Genomic DNA, 20,802 nt, shown 5'->3' on the forward strand with positions numbered 1-20,802 from the left:
CAACCCTGGATCCCACCACCAGGAAATAAAGCCTCAAAACACCAATTGAAAACACCTGTGGTGGTTGAGGCGCAGGGAGAAACTCCTAGCCTCACAGGAGAGTTCATTGGAGATATCCACAGGGTCCTAGAATGCACACAAGCTCACCCACATGGGAATCAGCACAAGAAGGGTCCAGTTTCCTTCAGGGAAGTGGAAGGGACTGAGGTCTGACAAAAAGCAGAGCAAGCACCATTGTTCCTTCTCAGACACTGCCCCCACATATACCATCACAACCCAGTGACTGGGCTGCCCAGCCCTAGTGAATACCGAAGGCTCCACCCCTCATATGTAACAGGCGAGACAAGGCAAAAAAAAATTGCCCAAATGGAAGAACAGATCAAAGCTTCAGAAAAAATACAACTAAGTGATAACAGAGATAGCCAGCCTATCAGATGCACAGTTCAAAGCACTGGTGTTCAGGTTGCTCACAGAATTGGTTGAATTTGGTTGCAAGTTAGATGAAAAAAATGAAGGCTACACTAAGTGAAATGAAGGAAAATGCACAGGGAACCAATAGTGATGGGAAGAGAACAGAGACTCAAATCAATGGAGTGGGCCAGAAGGAAGAAAAAAACAACCAAACAGAAAAGAATGAAGAAACAAGAATTCAAAAAAATGAGGAGAGACTTAGGAACCTCCAGGACATCTTTAAACATTCCAACATCTGAATTACAGGGGTACCAGAAGGGGAAGAGTAAGAGCAACAAGTGGAAAAGTTATTTGAACAAATAATTAAGGAGAACTTCCCCAATCTGGCAAAGGAAATAGACTTCCAGGAAGTCCAGGAAGCTCAGAGAGTCCCAAAGAACTTGGACCTAAGGAGGAACACACCAAGGCACATAATTACATTACCCAAGATTCAAATGAAGGGGAGAATCCTAGAAGCAGCAAAAGATAAGGAGACAGTTACCTACAAAGGAGTTCCCATCAGACTGTCAGCTGATTTGTCAGAAGAGACCTTATAGGCAAGAAGGGGCTGGAAAGAAGTATTCCAAGTCATTAAGGGCAAGGACCTATATCCAAGATTGCGCTATCCATTTCATTTAGAATGAAAGGGCAGATAAAGTGCTTCTCACATAAGGTCAAGTTCAACTTTTTTTTTCCTGTTTTAGTCCTTCTACCTTTCTTCCCAAACTTATCGCTTTTTCCTCCCTTCTCCTGCCTTTTTCCTCCCTTCTTCTGCCTTTGTTTGTTTGTTTGCTGCTTTGTTTGTTTTTTTTTATCCACAAGAGACACAAACAACTGGGAACTGTGAAAAGACCAAAGTGGGACCCAAAGAGGGTGCATCTCAACAGTAGAGACAGAGAGACAAATTTCACTTTGCTATAGCACAGAAGCCACAAGTTGCTGCACATTTGTATTATTATTTTTTTCGTTATTCTTACTTCTTTTATATTTTAACAGCATCTTTGTATTCCTCCTCTTTTTATATAGGCTTCTAAGTCTTGGCTGGTTATATTGTATTATCTGACAGGTTTCCTCCCTTCTTTCCTCCACAGTGTATTGCTAATTTTCTATACTTCACACAACTTGTTTTCCTTTAGCACACTACCCAAAGCTCTATACCCCTATTCAGACAGATCACATAGAGTCTGTCATATGATTATTGCTCTAATATTTTTGTAAATAATATTAGTTGTTCTATACAACTGTAAATACTTCACAACACATCTCCAGGATCTTGGCCCATTTTACAGGTTCCTGAATTCTATTACTGTGGTGATTAACTCTATGTGCTCACATGCTACACCTATTTACTATTCTTTACTCTCACCTTACCTCAAAATCTGACTACCCGCAACTTCACTGCTTTCTAGATCCAACTCACAAGCCTTCCCTCCCCAACAAGAGACTTATCTTTTGTCCATCCTTTCCTAAAAGTGGCAAGTTGGGCTGAAGATTACGGTTAACACTATGTATAGCCTAAACATCTTCTATCTCTTCTCTACCAGCTGTGACTATAAATATCATAAAATACTCTTCTGCTGTCGTAAACCATTTTGCCTCCCCCTCCAACTCCTTTTTTGTGTGATCACACGCACACACAAAAGGAGTAAGTGGAAGTAGAGAACATCAAGATACCTGAAGGAGACTGCACCACTAAATTTCACAGGTATCCTACCACAGAAGTTCATACCATAAACCCAGGGAATCAGAACAGATCAATTTAAGAAGCTGAGGCTAACAAGAAGAGTCTCACAAACAATGAGAAGACAAACAAACATTTCCTCCCCAAATGAAAGGAAAGGAGGAAGCCTCAGAAAGAATGTTAGATGAAATAGCAGCAAATCAACTATTGGATATTGAATTCAAAGCACTGGTTATTTGGAAATTCAGACCTCACAATGAACTACCAGAAATTACATGGGAGCAATAATGAACTCACTGTAAACTGTATCAACATGAAAAAGGAAATAGAAACTATCAGCAAAGGCCAAGAGGAAATGAAGAATACAATTTCTGAACTGAACAACACAGTGGAAGGAATCCAAAGCAGGATCGGTGAAGAAGATCGGATCAGCAAGTTGGAGTACAAAGTAGAAAAACACTCACAGAAAGAGCAAGAAAAGGAAAAGAAGCTCAGAAAGAATGAAGAGGGATTAAGAGAAATGCAAGACAATATGAAACATAATAATATTCAAATAATAGAACCAGAAGGAGAAGAAGAAGAACGGGGGATAGAAAACCTATTTGAAAGAGTAATGATGGAAAATTTCCCTAATTTGATGAGAGAAAAAGTCACACAAATCCAAGAAACACAGAGAGTCCCAATCAAGAGAAACCCAAAGAGGCCCACTTCAAGACACATCATCATTAAAATGGCAAAAGTCCCCCCTGGCTGGTGTAGCTCACTGGATTGAGCACGGGCCTTTGAACCAGACAATCGCAGTTCGATTCCCAGTCAGGGCATATACCTAGGTTGCAGACCAGTTCCCTGCAGGCCAGTTCCCAGCAGGGGATGCAAGAAAGGCAACCATACATTGATGTTTCTCTCCCTCTCTCCTTCCAAAGATAAATAAATAAAATATTTAAAAATAAAAAATAAATAAAAAAAAATAAAATGGCAAAAGTCCAAGACAAGGAGAGACTCTTAAAGGCGGCAAGGGAGAAAAAGGAAGTAACATTCAAGGGAGCCCCAAAAAGGTTAACCACTGACTTCTCAATGGAAACACTTCAAGCAAGAAGAGAATGGCAAGAAATATTCCAAATAATGAGAAACGGAGGCCTACAAACAAGGCTACGTTACACAGCAAGGCTCTCAATCAAGATAGAAGGCCAAATAAAGAGCTCCCAAGACAAAAGAAGTCTAAAAGAATAAGCTTCCACCAAACTGGCCCTTCAAGAAATACTAAAAGGACTGCTTTAAGGAAAGGAAGGAAAAGAGAGAGGCACAGAGGAACACAGGTACAAAAATGGCAATGAATAAGTACCTATCAATAATAACCTTAAATGTAAATAGATTAAATGCTCCAATCAAAAGACACAGAATAGCTGCATGGACAAGAAAGCATGACCCACACATACGCTGCCTACAAGAGACCCACCTCAGGACAAAAGACCATCACAGACTAAAAGTAAAAGGCTGGAAACAAATTTTCCAAGCAAACGGACAAGAAAAAAAAGCCGGGGTAGCAATTCTCATATCAGACAAAATAGACTAAAAAAAAAGGGCCATAAAGAGAGACCCAGAAGGTCACTTCATAATACTCAAGGGAAGAATCCACCAAGAAGACATTAACATCGTAAAATATATGCACCCAACATAGAAGCACCCTAATATATAAAGAAAAACTTAGAGGACTTCAAGAAAGATATTGACAGCAACACAATTATAGTAGGGAATTTTAACACCCCACTATCAAAAATAGACAGATTTTCCAAACAAAATATCAACAAAGACATTGTGGCATTAAACAACACCCTAGGTGAAATGAACTTAACTGACATACATAGAGCCCTTCATCCCAAAGAAGGTAAATACACATTCTTTTCAAATGCACATGGAACATTCTCAAAGATAGAGCACATTATAGGACACAAAATGAGCCTCAACAAATTCAAGAAAATTGAAATCATACCAAGCATTTTCTCTGACCACAAGGGACTGAAAATTAAAATCAACCCCAAAGGAAAAAACCCCAAACACCTAAAATCATGGAGACTGAATGGTATGCTATTAAACAACAAATGGGTCAAGAATGAAATTAGGGGAGAAATCAAAAAGCTTCTGGAAATAAATGAAAATGCACTCACAACAACCCAAAACTTATGGGACACAGCAAAGGCAGTCCTGAGAGGGAAGTTCATAGCAATACAGGCTTACCTAAAGAAGATAGAAACATTTCAAACAAACAACCTAACCCTACACCTGCAAGAGCTCAAGGAACAACAACAAAGATAGCTCAGAGCAAGTAGAAGAAAGGAAATAACCAAGATCAGAGGAGAATTAAATGACACAGACACTAAAAGCAGAATTCTAAGGATCAGTGAATCCAGGAGTTGTTTTTTTTTTAAAGATTAACATAATAGACAAGACTTTAAGCAGGCTCATCAAGAAAAAAAGAGAGAGGACCCAAATGAACACAATCAGAAATGAAAGAAGAGACATTACAACTGACCCCACAGAAATACAAAGAATTGTAAGAAATCACTATGAAGAACTGTATGCCAAGAAATTTGAAAATGTAGGTGAATGGACAAATTTCTAGAAAAATATAATCTTCCAAAACTCAATGAAAAAGAAGCAGAAACCCTGAGCAGACCAATAACAGCAGATGAAATTGAAGCAGTAATCGAAAAACTCCTGTAACACAAAAGCCCTGGACCAGATGGTTTCACAGGAGAATTCTACAAAGCATTTAAGGAAGAGCTAACCCCTATTCTCCAAAGACTATTCCAAACATCCAGAAGGATGGAAAACTCCCAAATTTTTTTACGAAGCCAGCATCATCCTAATTTCAAAACCAGAGAGAGACACAACAAAGAAAGAGAACTTCAGGCCAATATTGCTGATGAACATAGATGCTAAAATGCTCAACAAAATATTGGCAAATTGCATCCAACAATACATCAAAAAGATAATACACCATGACCAAGTGGGATTCATCCCAGGGATGCAAAGATGGTTCAATATTCGCAAATCAGTAAATGTAATACATCCCATAAACAAAAGCAAAGACAAAAACCACATGATCATACCAATAGATGTGGAAAAAGCTTTTGATAAAGTACAACACCCATTTATGATAAAAGCACTCAGCAAAGTGGAAATACGGGGAACATTCCTCAAAATAATAAAGGCCATATATGTGAGACCTAAAGCCAACATCATACTCAATGGGCAGAAACTAAAATCTTTTCCATTAAGATCAGGAAAAAGACAAGGTTGTACATTTTCACCACTTCTATTAAATATAGTATTTGAAGTTTTAGCCACAGTGATCAGACAAGAAAAGGAAGTAAAAGGCATCCAAATTGGAGAGGAAGAAACAAAATTGTCATTGTTTGCAGATGACATGATAGTGTACATGGAAAATCCTATAGACTCTATGAAAATCTGCTCGATCTAATAAATGAATTTGGCAAAGCAGTGGGTTACAAAGTCAACATCCAAAAATCAAAGGCATTTTTGTATACTAACAATGACTCAGCAGAACCAGAAATCAAGAAAAAAATCCCATTCAATATAGCAAAAACAAAAATAAAATATCCGGGAATAAACCTAACCAAGGAGGTAAAAGACCTGTATGCAGAAAGCTACACAACACTGAAGAAAGCAATCAAGGAAGACACAAACAAATGGAAACATATACCATGTTCATGGATTGGAAGAATTAACATCATCAAAATGTCCATGTTACCCAAAGCAATTTACAGATTCAATGCAATACCTATTAAAGTACCAATGGCATATTTCACAGACATAGAACAAACACTTCAAAAATTTATGTGGAACCATAAATGACCCCGAATAGCAGCTGCAATTTTGAGAAAGAAGAACAAAGTAGGAGGGGGTCACAATACCTGATACCAAATTGTATTACAAGGCCACTGTAATCAAAACAGCCTGGTACTGGCATAAAAACAGTCACATAGACCAATGGAACAGAACAGAGAGCCCAGAAATCAACCCAACTCTACAGTCAATTAATATTGGACAAAGGGAGCAGTAACAAAAAATGGAGTAAAGATAGCCTCTTCAACAAATGGTGTTGGGAGAACTGGACAGCTATGTGCAAAAAAAATGAAACTTGAGCACAGACTCACACCATACATCAAAATAAATTCAAGGTGGATAAAAGATTTAAATATAAGCTGTGATACCATTAAAGTCCTAGAGGAGAACATTGGCAGGATAATCTCAGATATTTCACACAGCAGCATTTTTACTGATATGTCTCCTAGAGCAAGGAATATAAAGTAAAGAATAAACAGATGGATCTCATCAAAATAAAAACCTTCTGGGTGGCTAAAGAAAACAGTATTAAAATAAAAAGTCAACCAACTGTATGGGAAAACATATTTGCCAATGATATCTCAGACAACGGTTTAATCTCTAAAATATACAAAGAACTCACACAACTCCACTGTAACAAGACAAGCAACCCAATTAAAAAACGGGCAAAGGACTTGAACAGACACTTCTCCAAGGAGGACATACAGAAGATCCAGAGACACATGAAAAGATGCTCAATGTTGCTAGCTTTCAGAGAAACGCAAATTAAAACCACGAGATACCACTTTACACTGGTCAGAATGGCTATCATAAACAAAGCAACAAACAAGAAATGTTGGAGAGATTGTGGGAAAAAGGGGACCCTAGTTTGCTGTTGGTGGGATTGCAGACTGGTACAACCATTATGAAAAATGGTATGGAATTTTCTCAGAAAAATAAAAATGGATCTGCCTTTTGACCCAGCAATTCCACTGCTGGGATTATATCCTAAGAACCCTGAAACACCAATCTAAAAGAACCTATGCACCCCAATGTTCATAGCAGCACAATTTACAATAGCCAAGGGTTGGAAGCAACCTAGGTGCCCATCAATAAATGCATGGATCCAAAAACTATGGTACATGTACACAAGGGAATTCTATGCAGCAGGAAAAAAAGAAGGAGCTCCTACCCTTTGCAACAGCATGGATGGAATTGGAAAGTATTATGCTGAGTGAAATAGGCCAGGTGCTGAAAGACAAATACCATATGATCTCACCTTTAACAGGAACCTAAACAACAAAACAAACAAGCAAGCAAAATAAAAACAAAGACAGTGAAATAGAGAACAGGGGGACAGCAACCAGAGGGGAAAGGGGAGGGAATTGCAGGGGAAAAAAGGGAGGATTTAGAGGAACTAGTATAAAGGACACATGAACAACAGCTAAGGGGGCGGAAATGGAAGGGTGGTGGGGAGCATGGCGGCGGGGGGGGGGCTGGGATGGTAGTAAAAGACAGAAAACTGTACTTGAAAAATAATACTTTAAAAGAAACTCTAGAGGTATTAGCTTTAAAGTCAGATACGCACAAACAATAGCAATGGTAGCAGTTAGTAAAATTGAACATTTTTTGTGGAACTTTTTGTTAATACAAGTAAAAAAGACAAACAACTGAAGTCTGACTATAGGAAAAGAGAAACATAAGTATTATCATTATCAGCATAGAATGTGATTGTACATAGAACAAGTTTTAGTAAATCAAGGTTAACAGGTAGAGAATTAAAACCTATTTATACTAGGAAATAGATTAGTGTGTGCCAAGCATAATAATCAATTAAATAAGTATCCCATTTATAGAAAAAATATAACAAAAATCCATTGTAAGTACCAATAATTAATATACACCTAAAACATATTTTATGACACATAACTATGATATATTTTAAAAGTCTCAAATAAGGAACTTCAAAACTTTCTAAAAAGTAAAATTAATTGTTGCAAAGTTTACATTCTCCCCCAAGTTATTTTGTAAGATTAAGGCAATCTTCATCAGCATTCCAAGATTTTAGAAGTGAACTTTTAGCACCGCAAAAGCAGAGACTGTCTATCTTGGTTCCTAAAGCAACCCCAGCATTGTGCTCAATAGCTAGCACAGGGCATCCACTAAGCATATGTATATTTGTAGAATCCATGGATAAAATTATTCTAGATTTCAATTGGGAAAAAATGAAAGACTAATAAAAGCATTTGAAAAATACAAACAATGTGTGAGAAGGTTCACATTACTAAGTATCAAAGCATAATATACAATTATAATAATGTGGCATGAGACAGAAATAGACTGACTTATTCGGAAAGTTCCAGAACACATCCTAGTGCACCTAATAATTTGATATACAATAAAATATGGTACTTTAATTCAGTGGATAAAAGCTAAAATTATACAATAATAATGGAGAAACAATACTCATTTTTTAATTATACTTACCTTTTAATAATCATCTATCAATTATAGTTGACATACAATATCTTATTACTTTCAGGTGTACCACCCAGTGCTTGGACATTTATATAACTTATAGAGTTATCACCCCACCAAAATATAGCACCCATCTGATACCACATGTATTCAGCATAGAAAATAAAACTTATTCACTGCCACAACTGCCTGTGGTCTTAACAAATATATATGTAACAACTATAGGTTCAAAAGTGGTATCATGATACCTGTCTGCCTTTGAATCATGTTTTTAGTATTTTACTTTTGGTATTTTCTTTTTAGTATTTTGATTCACTAACAATTACCAGCAATATCTTCAACAGAAATCTAAGCTATATTCTTAGTGTTTTATAATAAAATGTTCCTGGACCTGCTTATATAGCAGCAATAATACATTTAACCCAAAAGATACAATAATGGAAAATGGATTAAAATAATAATTTTAATTTCTGAGGTAAAACTTAGTATCTAGGTACCATTTTTAAATATTAGCAAAATATTTTCCTGTGCCCTATGAAAATTAAAGTAAATGTTAATAATATTAGATTTGTGCAGGTAGATAGAGATTCTACTTAAAGATCTAGTAACAGTTAACATTTATGAAGTACTTGGTACCTACCAGGATCCATTCTATCTGCTCATTTAATCTCACAATAATTCTATGAAATATATGCTATTATATTCCACTTTACAATTAAAGAAACTGTGACAAGGAGAGTTTGAATAATTTGCCCAGTGTCACACTCAGCTAGTGAGTAGAAAAAGTGGGATTTGAATCAGACATTTGACTCTAAAGTCCATTTCTTATTCATAACCCTAAATCAAAACAATAATGTAAAAACACAACCTGCTCTCTCTAAACTGAGCATCAATTCAAGCATTGTGATTAGTTCAACATCAACTTACCAAATCAAATTATAAGTTAATATCACTGAAATTTAAGATAAATAACCATTTTGCTAGGACACATATCATAGACACACATTTTAAAAAGTGAAGCCCTGGCTGTTGTAGCTCAGTGGACTGAGCACAGGCCTGTAAACCAAAAAGTGGAAAAGATTATAGACTATATAGAGACTTTACTGTCACCCCTTGAATTGTATAGTTAAGGAAACTGAGGTCTAGAAAACTTATTTGATTTGTCCAAAGATAATAAAACAGGCTCTCGCATCAAAGCATGATCACACCCAAAAAGAGTTGAGGGGAAAAATGCTCACCTTTGAGAAAAACATGTCCTCAATTGCATCACATATATTTTACTTTATGTCACCCCATGCTGTTCATGAGTCATGATTGGATACTGGTTAGCTATAAGAACTAAAGGTGAACCATGTGCCTACAAGGAAGGAGAGAACTGGGCCACCTTGTATCAAATTTAAGTTGTAAATATATAATTACAGATAATTCCTAATCTACAGATCGAATGTTTTCTAACTGTCACATGGAAGAACACGAGATTTATTTTCCTTACAGATGCAATTTTCTACTGAACATGGTATTGGATTTCTAGATTAGCCTTCAAAAGTACACGTTTTTTTAAATATACTTTTCGATTATGCTATTACAGTTGTCTCATTTTCCCTCCTTTATTCCCCTCTGTCCTTCACCTCTCCACCCACACCACTCCCCTTAGTTCATGACCATGGGTTGTACATATAAGTTCTTTGGCTTTTACATTTCCTGTACTATTCTTAACCTCCCCTTATCTATTTCGTACCTACCATTTATGCTTCTTATTCCCTGTACCTTTTCCCCCATTCACTCCGCTCACCCTCCCTGCTGACAACCCTCCATGTGATCTTTGTTCCTGTTCTAGTTAATAGCTTAGTTTATTATTGTTTGGGGTGTTTTTTTAGGTTCAGTTGTTGATAGTTGTGTTTGTTGTCATTTTACTGTTCATATTGTTGAACATATTGTTCATATTATTGATCTTCTTCTTTTTCTTAGTAAGTTCCTTTAACATTTCATATAATAAGGGCTTGGTGATGATAAACTCCTCTAACTTGACCTTACCTGGGAAGCACTTTATCTGCCCTTCCATTCTAAATAATAGCTTTCCTAGGTAATCTTGGATGTAGGTCCATGCCTTTCATGACTTTGAATACTTCTTTCCAGCCCTTCCTGGCCTGCAACGTTTCTTTTGAGAAATCTGCTTATAGTCGTATGGGAAATCCTTTGTAGGTGAATGTCTCCTTTTCTCTTGCTGATTTTAAGATTCTCTCCTTATCTTTCATCTTGAGTAACTTAATTATGATGTCACTTGGTGTGTACTTCTTTGGGTCCAACTTCTTTGGGACTCTCTGAGCTTCCTAGACTTCCTAGAAGTCTATTTTCTTTGCCAGACCGCAGAAGTCCTCCTTCATTATGTTTTCAAATAAGTTTTCAATTTCTTGCTATCCCTCTTGTCCTTCTGGCAGCCCTATGATTTGGATGTTGGAACTTTCAAAGTTGTCCCAGAGGTTCCTAAGCCCTTCCTCATTTTTTTTGAATTCTTGTTTCTTCATTCTGTTCTGATAGAATGTTTATTTCTTCCTTTTTCTTCAATTTCAGTCCTGGTTTCCTTCCCTTCAATGTTGGTTCCCTATACGTTTTCTTTATTTCACTTTGCATAGCTTCCACTTTTTCCTCTATTCTCCCACCATACTCAACCATTTCTGTGAGCATCCTGATTACCAGTGTTTTGAACTCTGCATCTGATATGTTAGCTATCTCTTTCTTGCTTAGTTGTATTTTTTCTGGAGCTTTGTTCTGTTCTTTCATTTGGGCCATTTTTGGTCTTGACAGACCTGTTATGTAGAAAGGGCCAGAGCCTTAGATATTCACCATAATGAGGCAACCCACATTAGCTGTGTTGTGGTGCTTTATATGAGGGCGGGGTTGAGAGGGAACAATGCCTCTTGCTCAGCCCTCAGTGGGCTTTCACTCACTTCCTCTGCTACCCATAAAGAAATCGGGCCCTTCTGGTGCTGGTTCCTGAGTGGGTAGGATTGTGTACATTCTAGCACCCTGTGGGTCTCTCCAGCGAACTCTCCTGTGAGGCTGGGATTTTCTCCCACTGCTGTAACCCCCACAGGTTTCTTCAGTCAAAGGTTTGAGGCTGGAACTCTGGGTTGCGTGGTCTGTCTCACTTCCCATTTGTTTCTCCCGGTTTACCTAGATGCAAATGTGGGGCCCCCAGTCCACCAGCTGCCACTTCACCCAGTCTGCCAGCCACTGCCTCACCTACCCTGTTCCTCCAGCCGCTGTCTTGCCTTGAGTCCTCTTCGCCTAGCTGCCTGTCTCTGCCCCCTCCTACCAGTCTGGATGAATGTTTCTTCTTTACCTCCTTGGTTGTCAGACTTCCACACAGTTTGATTTTCTGTCAGTTCTGGTTGTTTTTTGTTTTTAAATTTGTTGTTGTCCTTTTGGTTGTGTGAGGAGGCACAGTGTAGATGCACTATACCTCCATCTTGGCCAGAAGTCTTAGTGCACATAATGTTAAATGCTCTTGGAGCACCTTTTTGTACATATAGTACTGTTGAAACCTAATCAACCTGTACAACAATATTTCTACAGGAAGAGATGGGACATCTCCCCCTGGTGCAGTCTTGGAAAAGAAACTGAGTCCCTTTAGGTATATATTTGCCCTCTCCTTGTACCCTGTCATTTATTTACTTCTCTGCAAAAGAGTCATTATCTTTTCTTTCTTTCTTTTTTTTTGGGGGGGGGGGTATGGATGCATCTTTTTTTCTATTGAATCTTGGTGAATTTTTATTCCTAATTATTCTCTTTGTTTTCATTTTTTGCTTTTTTTTTTTCAATCACAGTTTACATGCAGTATTAGTCTGTACTAGTTGCAAGGAAGTGCTAGAGGGAGACACAGAAGTTAATAGTTAACATTGAGACTTTCCACAAACCCTTAACCAACTTTTAGTGTCAGTGGATTTGCTGTCACTTTCATTCAGGGATTCATCAGTCATATCTGCCTACTTTTCTTTTCACCACTATTTCTTCTAACTAGGCTTTGGGTTTTCCTATGACCCTGTCAGGCCTTGTTACTCAAAGTGAGGTGCAAGCAGCAAACAGCACCTTCATCTGTGAGCTTTTAGAAATGCAGATTTCAGGATCTACCTGAAACCTTCTGAATTAGGTTCTGCAAGTTAGCTAGATGAGGGTAAGGAATCTAGTATGCATATAAACATTTGCCTTTTTCATTAAAATATTTAATATTAATTTTTATCTTTTAAATTTTTCAGTACTAAGATATTACTAAATATTAATAAGTGTTTTCATTAAGAAAAAAGTCAAACTAAAAAGTCCTCCATATATGTCCCCCCACCCAATCCCCTCACCTTAGATTCTAGAAAAAGTTAAATACAGTCAGTGAAAATGTTGGTGCTTATCTACCTAAATCACAATCACCTGTGGACTTTTTCGGACACTACTATTTATTATTCCATGGCCCATTCAAGACCAATTAAATCACACTATCTGGAATAGAACTATTAGTTAGTCTACAGATTGAAGTAAAAATTCCTTATGTTTCAAAGAAAGCTGAATACCATAAATTTCCAAATCTTCTTATAACAGAAACTGGTGGAAAGTGTAGAATCCAGCTGGTACCACTAAGCACAGCTTGTGTGTTAGAGATGTGGTTATGTATAAGTGGGTATTTTCAGTATGTAGGGTGAAGGTAACATGTAAGTCCTTGCTGGGGTTAGAGAAGCAGCTACTTATGGGGGATGTGAGGATGGGAGAAGAATGTAAAAAATAAATCTTACATGACAGGTGTCTAGAAGATTTGCTAGAGGTAGATATACTTGGGTGAAAGGGACATAAGTCCAAGTGCTAAACCAGAGACTATCTGTGTACAAAACTCCCCCAAACACTCTTCCTTCTTTGGAAGTATGCTTAAATTCTAACACCTACCCAATGCATTTGTCAGAACATAAGGCACATTTTCCTTTGCAATATAGACTACGAGACTTGAGAACTCTGGCAACATGAGTACTAGTACTTATTCTCCTTTATGTCCTTAAACTTTGTAGGGTTTAATGAATGAAGTAATTTGACACAAGTTGCTCTGACATATAATATGATGACAGAAATATACCCAGAGCTGCCTAGTAATCAAGAATATTTTTGAGTGAACACTTGTAAATTTCTTATCATAATAAATGTATTATGATAACCATTTTCTCTCAGTAACCTGCTTGCACACTTCCATCCACTTGGCTTCCCTCTGCCTATCCTTAATTGACTCTCGAACAGTTTTTCAACAGCCAGTTTCTCTTCTATGCCAGGAGTCTTAGATGTTAAAGACAAAGTTGAACCTGGCTGCTGAGTCAAATGGAGAAAAATAAGTACATTAATAATGACAGGCCATAGTTAATATGATTTAAAGTTACATAAATATTGCACAGAGACAAGCTCCTTCATGATTATGTTTCCTTTTTTCTTAACCTTTCATGGTCAACAGCAAATTTTACAGTACTGTTTGTATCAGTCCTAAAACCAGTCAATCACTATACCATACCATAATTATCACAATTTAGACAGATAAAGAATGTACAGGACATTTTGAAAGTATGTCTACCTATTACCAAGAGCAGTGTTACAGCAACTTCAAGATCCTTGTTTATTTCATGGAACTTAATTACCAAGATGTCACACTCAGTGGAAAGAAGGAACAACCAAAAAATATGTAAATAGTGAGTCATTCATGTAATTTGTTTAAAAGGATAGAGATCTTATTAAAATAGCTACACTTTCTCCTCTTCTTTTCTTCCTATAACCAATAAGAACAAAAAAATAGGGTTAAGAAATCAGATGCCCTGAAAGGTGGCCCTCATTTTAACTACCTCAATAGTTATCTAAATTCTTTAAGACTTAGTTTTCAGCACTTTCACTACTTAAAACTGCATGGCTTCAGCAAGGCCTTTTCTCTGTGACAAGAGTGAAAAACCTACAGACTCACCACACTTGTGCCATTGCCAATGTTAATTTTCCTCTCTATACCTTCTTACATATACATTTCAGCTACTATGTCACAGGTTCTTTTCCTCACCAATATTCTGATGGTTATCGGTAGAATTTGAGCCTGGGCAAATAAACATGCTGCCAGTTGCAGACCTGTAGCTCAGGTTAGCTAGGTTAGCTATGGGTAGTAGTGAGCACCTCTCCCCTCACTACTACCCATAAGAGGATTTAAGATTCCTGAGATATTTGTAAACTCATGTTTAAGAATAAGTTAGTCCTCCACATTGTCTCCATTCTTCTGCTCCTTAATTTTGTTTATAGGTTTGACTCTGAGCACTACTGGCTCTTGGGTGAATTTCACAGTTTCTTCCCAAGTATAAGGAGAAGATTTTAGTTGGTTCCCCTATTCTGCTTTCTGCTATGAACTTTCTGCAGTTATGCCCCTGAGGTGACCCAAGAAGAATCCTCAACCTTCAAGCTTCTGACAACCTGTGTCTCCTGAGAAAATGCAATGAGACTCAGAAGACCCAAGACTAGTTACTAGAGTCACCATTCTGCTGACAGCCTAAATACAGCGATTATAAATATAGTTATGTAGCGAGTATAATCTAACATAGTGGCAGGTTCATAGGTTTTGGGGTTAAATGGACTTGGCTATCACTCATATTTACCATATGCATGACTCTGGTGGAGTTATATAATTTTCCTGATATTCAATTTCCTTTTCTGTATAATAATGTCTGCTGCATCGACATTCAAGGACAATCAAGTTAAAATGATCTGTATAAATGGCTTGAATGGTGAGCTGACCCTGGAACAGATTAGGTACAATAAATACTAAATTATATCATATTTATTTTGGGGTCTGTGTATGCCAGGCCAAAAAATAACTTCAATATATTTGTGAGTCATCTAAACTTTCACATTTAGGTGAGTACTTTTTTCCACATGAAACTTCTAGGCTGGTGGATAAATTATTTTATAAGTCAGACAGAGAATAAAAGGGGCTTGGTAACTAGGCCTCTCTTCCAGCTTCTATTCAGTTGTGTTTATGTTAATTATTAGGCCAGCAAGTGACAGAGAACATAACTAGGAAAAATGTTTAGTTTTACAGCAACCATAGTCACAACATAACGCTTGTTTGAAGTATCATTTACTTCAATCTAACAATGATTTATTGTTGGACTGTTATATTCTTACATAATGACTAGAGTGAACTGTACTTTTATACAGTAATTCAAATATATAGGATATAGTCACTGAAGCAACCAACAAAACATTTTTTTAAATTGTCAATAGAGCCAGAAACTATGTATAAAATTGTCTCCCAAAGCTCAAGTACTTTCATGAGAAAAATTGCCTTAAAGATATCTTAAGAGCTAATTAATTCTTCAGCTATCTTATTTATATTTATGTACAAAATATTTTCAGCTCAAACTGTTGCAGGTTTCTGTAGGAATAGATTGATAGATGATAGATACAGAGATGGACAGACAGACAGACAGATAGACAAATAGCAAAAAGCCAGAAGAACTTTTCCAGGAGATTCCTTTTTTTTTAATTTTTACTTTATTGATTATGCCATTACAGTTGTTCTATTCCCCCCTTCATTCCCCTCCACCCTGAACCTCCCCACCCCCACCATCCCCCCCTTTAGTTTATGACCATGTGTCTCAAGTTCTTTAGATTCTGTATTTCCCATACTATTCTTGCCCCCTCCCATCTATTTTCTATCTACTGTCTATGCTACTTATTTTCTGTACCTTCTCCCCCCTTCTCCTCCTCCCACTCCCCTGTTGCTAACCATCCTTGAGATCTTTATTTCTACATTTCCACTCCTGATCTAGCTGTCCTTTTAGTTTGCTTTTGTTTTAGGTGTGGTTGTTAATAACTGTGAGTTTGTTGTCCTTTCACTGTTCATGTTTCTTTAACTTCTTTTTCTTAGATAAGTCCCTTTAACATTTCATATAATAAGGGCTTGGTGATGATGAACTCCTTGAATTTGATCTTATCTGAGAAGCACTTTATCTGTCCTTCCATTCTAAATGAAAGTTTTGGTGGATAGAGCAATCTTGGATGTAGGTCTTTGGATTTCATGACTTGGAATACCTCTTTCCAGCCCCTTCTTGCCTGTAAGGTCTCTTTTGAGAAATCCGCTGACAGTCTGATGGGAGCTCCTTTGTAGGTGACTGGCCCCTTATCTCTTGCTGCTTCTAGGATTCTCTCTTTCATTTTAATCTTGGCTAATATAATTATGATGTGCCTTGGTGTGTTTCTTCTTGGGTCCAAGTTCTTTGGGACTCTCTGAGCTTCCTGGATTTCCTGGAAGTCTATTGCCTTTGCCAGATTGGGGAAATTCTCCTTTATTATTTGTTCAAATAAGTTTTCCACTCATGGCTGTTCCTTTCCCCCTTCTGGCACCTGTATAATTCAGATGTTGGAGCGTTTAAAGATGTCCTGGAGGTTCCTAAGTCTCTCCTCATTTTTTTAAATTCTTGTTTCTTCATCCTTTTCTGGTTGGTCATTTTTATCCTCCTTCTGGTCCACTCCTTTCATTTGAGTCCCAGTTTCCTTTCCATTACTATTGGTTTCCTGTGCATTGCCATTCATTTCAATTAGTTTAGCCTTCATATGTTCCTCTAATTTGTGACTAAAATCAATCAGTTCTGTGAGCATCCTGATCACCAATGTTTTGAACTGTGCATCTGAAAGTTTTGCTATTTCTTAATCACTTAGAGTTATGGGCTCTGGGGCTTTGAGATCTTCTTGAGCCATTTTTGGTCTGTTCGTGCTCATTAAGTATGAGGAACAGAGCCTTAGGGGCAGGGCGGGGTGGGGTTGTGATGCTGGGTGGGGTCACTGGGTTGTGATGCTGTATGTTGTGGCAGGGTCAGAACCAGGAAATGGCGGCCATCTCTGCTGCCGCCTGTCACTTGGACCCTCTCGGTCCCGTCTCACTGCCCACTCCCTCGCTGGTCTATCTGCGCAGGAATGCGCCAGCACAGTCAACCCGCTGCCCTTCACCCTCACCAGATCCACTGGTCGCTCACTGGGTCAGCCTTTTGCAACCCCATGCCTGGGATCTGCACGCCTGAGTCCATCCGACTGAGTTTTCCTGTTCAACCCCGCTCCGCCAGCTACTGGTTTTGCCCCTCTTACCGGTCAGGCTGAAGAATTCGTTGTTATCGGACTTCCAAAAAGTTCAATTTTCTGTGTTCTTGCTGTGTTTTCTATTGCTAATATTTTGTTGTCTCTAAACTTGGTTGTGTGAGAAAGCACGGCATCTCCACCTATGCCTCCATCTTGGCGGAAGTCCCCAGGAGATTCCTTAGAGTAGCACAAAACATTCTGGACATAAATGGTCATCTGGTCATCTGATATCTGGTCATCTTTGTCAACATAAATTTTTAAATGTATTTTTCTTGGTATGTTTGAACTATAGATTCTTAACACCATGCAACTTGTATGGCATCTCTTTGGAGACTGCTAACTCTGCAGAGCATGAAGATTTACATGAATACAAGTGCATCCAAATGCTACTTCACATTCCAAAGAAAATTTGTGCACAACTTTTCTATGAAGACTAAATAAGTTTTCAATTTGCCATCATCTTTTCTAGAGTATAACCAAAGATTCAAAATGAGGCTTTGGTGATGGGATAATGATCAGAGTCTCAGGAATGCCCGAGATGGCACTTAAACACCACAAAGCCCGGGGTTTTCAGGCATGGTGCTCTCTTCATACTGATAAAGATGTAGGAGATTAAGAAAACAAAAGTACCTCACTGCCAAATTTTTTAATTTTATTATTTTTCCTTGAAACAATTTAGCAAGCAGATATAATTTTAAAATACTATGCACATTCATATATGTAATTGGGTGAATTTAACTTAATAATTATTTCAGCCATAATAAATTTACAAATGAGATCCTTACCCCTAAATATAATAAGATTCCATAGAACATAAATCTCCAGAAAAAGCATCTCCGAAGGGCATTAATAAGTTTAGGATTTTTCTTTGATGCCAGTTCTCTGTCCCATTCTCTGCAAAGGAATAAAAGGTTGAACTAATAAGGTAATTGTGCAAATATTAGGGTTTATTTTGCTTAACATAGCTTTATTCACACAAGTATATCCAAGCAGATTAACTAAACAGATGAAAATTTGGGGAGACATTTCAACACTGATGCTTAGTCAGATATTTGGCAGAATTCAATGTTCCACCATATATCAGTTTCAGTGACTTGACCACATGAAAAGGCCATGATATATTTGTTCAAGGAAGGTTCTGGGATTCTTAACAGCAATACAAAATGCAGACAAATAAGTATGACTTATGAATACACATTGCTGTGCTTGGAACAAGGTGGAAAATAAACAAATATTGAATGCTTTTGCCCTTCTCCTCTTGATTTTCACCTTTTTAGAACTGTAGTAGACTTTATATGATTTAACTATCGAATCAATAACAAGATAAAAAGTCAAATGGAGTTTTCTGTGGCTTAACATTAGAAAAACTTGCTAGACTTTGTTTTAAAATGTAAGGGTATAAAACAAATATCATCAAACTTTATTTGCAACAACTATGTTTACTCCAAAGTAAGACTTAGGAAAGTTAAAAAAGAATCAAATTCTATATTTTCTAGTAGGAATATAAATTAAATAGTCTGAAAATGCTTGATATATAAATAAATGTTTTGTTTTAAATACTATAGGTTTATCAGCTAACTATATTTATTTTGTCATTGTCACTTTTTATTAGTAACAGCCCTCTTTCTCTTCCCAAGTGAATAAAATATATCTCTAAATGTTACCTTCAACTTAATTTTTAAAGTGTACAGACATAGAAAGTTTCATGAATCATAAGCAAGAACTAAATAAATAACTAGATAAAGGCTTTGCATTTAATCAACAGCTATTCCCATACCCTTCAATCTACAATCATTACAGGTGGTTCTAAGTTACTTCAAAGACAGAACACACAGCTGAGATGTGAGGGCAAGCTTGGTAGTCTTTGCATGAACAATGGCTTCCCCCAGAAGCTTACTATCTATAATGCTTAATCACCCTATCCTGTTTGTCTGTTTCCCCACTCTTCTCCACCCTTTCACTCACACACATGGGGTTTGCCTCCCATCCATATCATTCAGTGACTCACAGTAAGGTAAATATGAAGGCAGATTTAGCTTCTCTTTCAAAGAAAGAGTCAGATGAAAAAGCCAAAGAAATGGTTTCAAGGTGGAAAAAAGTGTTCAACACTGAAGTCATGTAGGAAGAGGTCTTTGTATTTGATAATTTAAAGGCCTCTGGTGACCCTGATCAGTGTCGTTTTAGGAACATGGTAGACAATGAAACCATATTTTAGGAAGCTGAGAAGTAAGTAAAAGGTGAAAAAGGGAAGAGACAAGAAGAATGGAGAAATATTAGCCATGAAAAAAAGAAAAAAGAAGAAAAAGAATGGGGTAGTGACCTGAGGGAAAGGAAAGGTTGGGAAAAATTTTTAATTGGTGAGAGTTGAACAATTTGTAGTCTAGGGGAAGTTAGCAGAGATATAGGAATTGGTCCTTGATCTTGGAAATGTGAATTTGCTACTCCTACTAGCCTAATTCTTTGAAAAAAAATCAAGAAAAATAACTTGAATGTCTTACTTTGCCTTAAAAAAGTCAAAAAATAAAGTTACCTTAAAGAAAATAAACAAATTCCAAGTCTACTCAACTTTATTTTGGTGCACTAATTTATTTGCATTTATTTATTTATTTATTGCCAACTCTCTCTCACCTCTCCCTTTCATTTGGTATCTAAATTGTACTGCTGGCACAAGACCCCATCAAGCTTATTCATTAACTGTGGTTGGCCCAAGGAGTGAGAATGTGACTCAGGGGTCTCTGAAATTTTTCCCATTTGGCCAAAAATAAATAGCTCTGTTCTCTGTAGTCTGCATGGAGGAAGCTCATTTGAGAAAACAAAACCAACACAAAGCATATGTCACCACGTGGCATTTGAGTGCTTGGTTTCATTAAGTCTCTAAAGTCAGTTCTCTATCTAGGACTTCTTACAGTTAGGCTACATAAGCCAACTAATCCCTTCTTTTTATTTATATAAGGTAGTTAATCGGATTTCCTTCACTGGCAATCATAGGGTTCTAACCAATACTCTTAGAAAAGGGGACATCTTGCAATGGGAAATACTGTTCCTGGGGAGGCCAAAAATCCAGACCTTGAGTTAGAATCAGTCACCAGCTGGAAAATTACATCAGCTCTCTGAGCCTCAGTTTGCTCTTTTGTAAGATGGAGATAATAATGCTTTTCTACCACAGTGGCTGAGAAGAGAGTTCACTATGTAATCAATATGTAATCAAATTTATGTAA

The 20,802-nt window shown here is 37.3% G+C and overlaps 1 protein-coding gene across 1 annotated transcript in view; it reads right to left on the reverse strand.

Annotated features, from left to right (window-relative positions):
* Positions 1 to 20,802, reverse strand: part of CFTR (CF transmembrane conductance regulator) — a 225,855-nt gene that overhangs the window by 165,562 nt on the left and 39,491 nt on the right. Inside the window, exon 3 of the mRNA XM_053662935.1 lies at positions 18,370 to 18,478. Coding sequence (XP_053518910.1) covers positions 18,370 to 18,478 — 109 coding nt within the window. The remainder of the gene's footprint in view (positions 1 to 18,369; positions 18,479 to 20,802) is intronic.

The sequence above is a fragment of the Artibeus jamaicensis genome, unplaced genomic scaffold (genome assembly GCF_021234435.1).
Source record: "Artibeus jamaicensis isolate MK-2021 breed Jamaican fruit bat unplaced genomic scaffold, CSHL_Jam_final contig_311, whole genome shotgun sequence".
In the NCBI taxonomy this organism is placed as follows: Eukaryota; Metazoa; Chordata; class Mammalia; order Chiroptera; family Phyllostomidae; genus Artibeus; species Artibeus jamaicensis.